We start from the raw sequence: 5,891 nt of genomic DNA, 5'->3' as shown, positions 1-5,891 counted from the left end.
CCATATCAACTGTTGGCGTCACCAACGGTTCATGTTGCATTAGTGTTCGTTCCTCTCGTTAACTCCACTCTCTTTCGGAATAGGGAAAGCCCCCCTGGCTCTAGCTCCACTCCCAGTCCTTTTCCCTGCGGCCCACACCATAGGATGATCCAAACCATTCATTTGTTGGGCCCCTTGGTCCCCAAATGTACAAAGGATGTCGATCTAAAAGCCTTCTATAGGTGTTGTACACAGATCGGATTCTTAGATCAATAAATGAGTGGTTTGGATCTTTGCACATGGTGGGCCTCAATAATGTTTTTTTTAAAAAGGGAAATGATATATTCACCCTTTTTTTGACTTGGGACAGCCTCCTCTAGTGCAAAAGTGTAGTTATAAATTGAAAACACAAAAGTTAAAAGTAATGACACTCCTTTATTCATTTGATTTCAATAAGCTACCAATATTGGCATGACAATATTTAAATAAATACACAAACTCAACTTGTCGTTTCTTCATTAATTGGGTAGGATCTGCAGTACAAGTGTAGAACCTCTGACAGATGTTTAAAAGATAAAATACAAAAATATTTCGTGCAATTAACAAAAAATGTTAGTGCCCATATCAGTAGCATATTTATAAATAGAATGCCGTGGTCGGTATCAAGAAGTCCTTCTAAATCCATGAAAGCAGCAAGAGTTCCCATTTTCCAAACGCTGTTTCGAAGCTCAAAAATCGCGTTACCTCCCTTTATTTTCGATCTCCAAAACTGAAAATGCATTTACCAACAATACCCCAAATCCCTATTTTTTGGCTCCCTCTCTTTCCTAGCAATCTCCGAAACCCTATATATTCATCCCCTCTCTTTCCCAACAAATCCCCAATTCCTCTGATTTTACTTCTCTTCTTTCAAGATGTCAAAACCACGGGAGAGTAAATTCGGCCCTGAAATTGAAGCCGGAAATCGGCCTCTTTATCCCACGATGATTGAACGGCCTGAACTTCGATGGGCTTTCATCCGAAAAGTCTATGCAATCGTGACCGTCCAATTGCTTCTGACTATTGCTGTTTCTTCTGTGGTCATCAACGTTCATCCCATTAAGGGCTTCTTTGTTTCTTCCCGGGCCGGACTTGGGGTTTACATTTCCATCATTATCTCTTCTTTTATTGGTAATTCAATTCTTCTGTTATTGTCTTTTATCTGTAATTTAATTCTTCAAGGAAATTCTAATCTGGGTTTTATTGTTCTGTTGTTTTTCTTTGAATGGCAATCTGGGTTTTCTTTCTTTTTTGTTTTGTTTTGGTTTTTGTTTTTGGATGGCAATCTGAATGGCAATCTGGGTTTTCTTATTCTTTTTTTTTTTTTTGAATGGCAATCTGGGTTTTTTTTTTTTAAATGGCAATCTTGGTTTTCTTGTTTTTTTTTAAGGTGGCAATCTGGGTTTTCTTTTTTCTGTTTTTTTTAAATGGCAATCTGGGTTTTCTTGTTCTCCTTTTATTTTCGTTTTCTTGGCTATATTCTATTTTTTTATTTAATTTCTAATATTTTTTTATCTGGGTTTTCTCTCCTTCTCTGATTTTTGCTGTTTCCTATTTTTATTTAAATTTCTGTAATTAACTTTTATCTGTAAATTAATTCTTGAAGGGAAATTCGAATCAGGGTTTTGTTGTTCTCTGTCTCTCTTTTTTCCCGGCCATCTTCTGATTTTTCTACGTTTAATTTCTATAATTTGCTATCTGGGTTTTCTCACTTTCTTTGATTTTTGTTATCTTCTATTTTTATTTAAATTTCTATTATATACAGTCTTGCTTTATGTTATTTTATTTCTTTTGATTTTATTTTCTGCTGGTTCTGATTGTTTTTCTTTTAATTTCTCTGATTCTGCAGTTTTGATTGTTTTACGCACCTTCCATCAGCGACATCCCATCAATTTTCTGCTCCTCACGCTGTTTACAGTATTGCTAAGCTTCAGCGTTGGATTGTCCTGCGCTTTTTCAAGTGGTAAGATATAAATCCTTGATGAGCTTGATATGATATAAACCCTAATCCCTTCCTGTTTATCACTGAAGAAATTTGGAGCCTAGAACATAAAAGTCCTACATTGAAGCCAATTTGCAATTTTGGCTTACATAAAAGTTTATGTATGATTTCTAGTTATAGATGGAAGACATCCTAATCCCTTATTGTTAATCATGGTGAAGAAATTCAGAACCTAGAATGCAAAAGGACTTACATTGAAGTCAATTTGCAATTTGGGTTTACATGAAAGCTTAGGGAGAAATCCTAACCCAGTATTTAGTTGAATGAAGAATTGTAATTTATGATTTCCAGTCAAAACATGGAAGACATCCTAATCCCTTCTTGTAATCATGGTGAAGAAATTCTGAAACTAGAATTTATTAGAAGAAAACCCATAACTTGGGTTGTGGTACATGGATTGCATTATGGAAATTTGTGCCTTTCAGATTGCAGTTTTTGTGTAAACTGCAGTGTAAAAAGACGCTCATTGAATCTAATTGGCAATTTGGGTTTACATAAAAGCACACCCAAAGAAATCTCTTTCAGGTGGGATAAACATTCTCCTTGAATTTTGGGGCACCTTATAGTCTTGAAACAGATTAGTCTTGATGGTGAAATGGAGAGGGTGTTTTTTGGTTCTGCACCAGTAATAGTTGTTGGCGATTTTGTCAAAAAAAAGTTCATCTTTGAGAGATCCCTTTATGGCAAAACATGTTCCAATCTTGATGTCCCAAACTATTCTTGACGGCTTTGTGTCTTGCAATCTCTTCCTTCATCTAAGTTTCAAGGTCTCATGAATTTCCCATCCCTTATTTTTGTGCTGTATGAAAAATTTGTAACTTTTTATTCTGAGGTTTTATTCATCAGATTTCTTGATCTATTTCTCATTAAATCCCTTTCATCAATGTTGTTCTTTAAATCCTGTCTTCAATATTTTTTGTAATATAATAAAATCTTCATGCTTCGATGAGAAAAGGAATAAAAACCGGAGATCGCCTGATTTGGCAGAGAACCTCCAAGTTATCTTTCTCTGAAAGATGATTCTGAAAAACCAAGAAGTTCCCATTAAAGTTATATGATGAAAGAACTCTAGTAGTTTACCAAGCCAGATATCCTCTAGTTCTTTATCAGGATTGGTATCTTTATCAAGTTCAAGTTAGAGTTCTGAATCAGTGAATTCTGTAGTATCGAGTTTCAGTTCCTCAGGTTTTATTTTGGATTCGTCTGCAAAAGCTTTGTTCAATTCTCTGTCATTTCATATGTTTATCCCATGGAGAATCTTTGATTTCCATTTCATCACTAATTTGAATTGTTATGTTTCCAATCACAGTGGTTTCATAGATTGTACATGATCATCTTAGCTTCAATACTTTGTCGCCAAATCTTTATGAAAATTTTATATTAAATCATTGACAGAAAATTAGAAAAGAAGTGGTATTCGCCCTTGCATTGATGTTTATGTAAAATAGAAACCCTAAGTGGTGAACAATAAGCTATCTGCTTGGATTTTCTGCCTCTGCAGGGGAAAACTTTTACTCCTTTCCGAATTTTTTTTATGCCAAAGCAAATTTTATTCAAAACAAAGAGAAAAAGAAGACCCAAGGCTGAGGTGATCAACGGACAACAAAAATCATTAAAAAAAAAAAAAAAAAACTAAAACAGCGCACCCAAGATAGTTTCCATCCCAATAGCAGTAGTTGGTTCCTTATGCTCTTTTTTGAACTTCTCTATAGGGTGGGGCCTATCAGAATAGCCCCAAGAAAACTCCTGTTGCACAGTAGTTGGTTCCTTGTGCTCTTTTTTGAACTTCTCTATAGGTGGGGCTTATCAGGATAGCCCCAAGAAAACTCCTGTTGCACAAAGTAGTTTGTTTTCTTGCAAGATTATGGATGTGAGTACAGATAAGAAGCTAAATAATATATCGAACCATCCTCTCATGAAGGTAGGGACTTAATTTTCTGCCCTGATGATGGGATACTTCCTTGGAAAGAGGCCATATATCTTTCCTCTTTGATACTCTTTGGAAAAACTATGGAAGCTAAAAGGATCATTTGATATCCCTTGCCTTGAAGGATGACTTTATTATTTTCAGAATTCTTCATTCTTAGAAGTTTTATTCCTGAAATCACCATGTAAAGACTAAAAACACAAGTTTTCATCTATACTCATCTGGGTTCAATTTCAAGGTATCTGCATCTTAGCCCTTTAGAGTCGTACTATTAATTTTTTTTTCTGAATGATGATTTGGAGTTGTATCAAGGACATCAGTTCTCCGCTTATGTAAATTGGTAGTTTTTTCCTCTTCTTATTATGTAAATTGGTAGATTTTTCCTGTTCTTATTAAATTCTCCTTTCAAAAAAAAGAAAAAAGAAAAAAGAAAAAAGAGAGCAGGTCTCCACATGAAATTTTGGCCATACCATTGAAAAAGTCAAATGTGAGTCTTCAAATTCATTTGTTACATCCTGCTTATGGGTCTTTAAATTCTTCATCTATTTCATGTCCTGGAGTGATTTAAGATAAAAAAATTTAAAAGTAAAACGAGTTTTCAGAAGCAGATTAATTCTAATTTTGGGCCGCTTGGATCTCACACTCTTCAAGTGCTACTTGAAGTGAGCCATGTCACAAAAAACAACAGGCAAGGGTGTTTATTGTTTTTAAGACGTCATCATGTTGTCAAGTTCAGTGATACCTTTGTGCTTGTTTGGTGTTCTGCTCACACAAAAATATCACACCAAAAGAAAAACAAACAATTTTTGCTTTTGGTTCTTAATTGAAATCCATGCATGTATTTTTCCATGTTTTGGACTTCCACCTTGATTATATCAACAAAACTGAATCTTTTTTAATGTTTTGTTCCAAACAGGAAGGGTTATTTTAGAAGCCGTGATTCTTACGGCTGTGTTGGTTGTGAGCCTTTCTCTCTATACATTCTGGGCGGCGAGGAGAGGCCATGATTTTGGCTTCCTTGGGCCTTTCTTGTTTGGCACTCTCATAGTGCTGATGGTTTATGGCATTATCCAGGTAAACCAGATTTGTTTGCTTACCTTCTCCACCATTTCTCCATTTGGGTCTGTTTTCATTTTTATTCAAAACTTCCAATGATCACATCTTTATCAATATTTGAATCAAGTGTTTGTTGTTCCTTACTTTACAGATGTTTTTCTTCTGTTTCCACTTTTATGCAAAATTTCCAATGAATAGATGTTTATCAATTTTTGAATCAAGGGTTCTTGTTCCTTTGCAGATCTTTTTCCCATTAGGAAAAACCGCGGTGATAATCTATGGGGCCGTGGCTGTGATCCTATTCAGTGGCTACATTGTCTATGATACCGACAACCTGATCAAGCGCTTTACATATGATGATTACATCTGGGCTTCTGTCTGTCTATACCTTGACATTATAAATATCTTCAGTGCTCTACTTATGCTTTTGGGAGGAGGAGGAGACAATTAGTCACTCGGAGGAGGAGGAGAATCTGGAACATTGAAATCTCAATATACGTTTCCAAGTATATTGAGAATCTGGAGCAAAAGATAACAATGTTACTGAATCTCAATATACGTTTCCAAGTATTGAGATTAACAGCTTATTTCAGTGTTAGTCTGTTGAACATTTTCCCACTCATGTTAGATGAAACATATGCAAGTCATGGCCAGAAATGAAGAAAAATTGCAAAAGATTTGTATATAGCTATTGTTCTCTCTGTTGCTGAAGATTAAAAGAAGTGACAGGATATATCAGTAAGAGGAGCAATGCATAAGTATTGGTAGGATCTGTACCGTTCAATCAGTTGCGACCCATCATAAAGATGGGATTGGGTATGCTTCAAAAGATTGGATCGTTCAATCTTTTGCTGAATGAATCCCTTTTGTTTTCCATTTTATTTGTCC

At 35.3% G+C, this 5,891-nt stretch overlaps 1 protein-coding gene across 1 annotated transcript; it reads left to right on the top strand.

Moving 5' to 3' along the window:
* Positions 1 to 649: 649 nt before the first annotated feature.
* LOC143864790 (protein LIFEGUARD 2-like) lies at positions 650 to 5,688 on the top strand. Its single transcript, XM_077375620.1, has 4 exons — positions 650 to 1,149; positions 1,868 to 1,981; positions 4,864 to 5,021; positions 5,245 to 5,688. Exons 1-4 carry the CDS (start codon positions 894 to 896, stop codon positions 5,452 to 5,454), a joined length of 738 nt encoding a protein of 245 aa, XP_077231735.1. The 5' UTR covers positions 650 to 893; the 3' UTR covers positions 5,455 to 5,688.
* The last annotated feature ends 203 nt before the right edge of the window (positions 5,689 to 5,891 follow it).

The sequence above is a fragment of the Tasmannia lanceolata genome, unplaced genomic scaffold (genome assembly GCF_043159265.1).
Source record: "Tasmannia lanceolata isolate RefF3 unplaced genomic scaffold, GAP_Taslan_0.1 ptg000054l, whole genome shotgun sequence".
Taxonomy (NCBI): domain Eukaryota; kingdom Viridiplantae; phylum Streptophyta; class Magnoliopsida; order Canellales; family Winteraceae; genus Tasmannia; species Tasmannia lanceolata.
The sequence above is the reverse complement of the archived record's forward strand: the minus strand, read 5'-3'. Positions and strand labels throughout refer to the sequence as shown.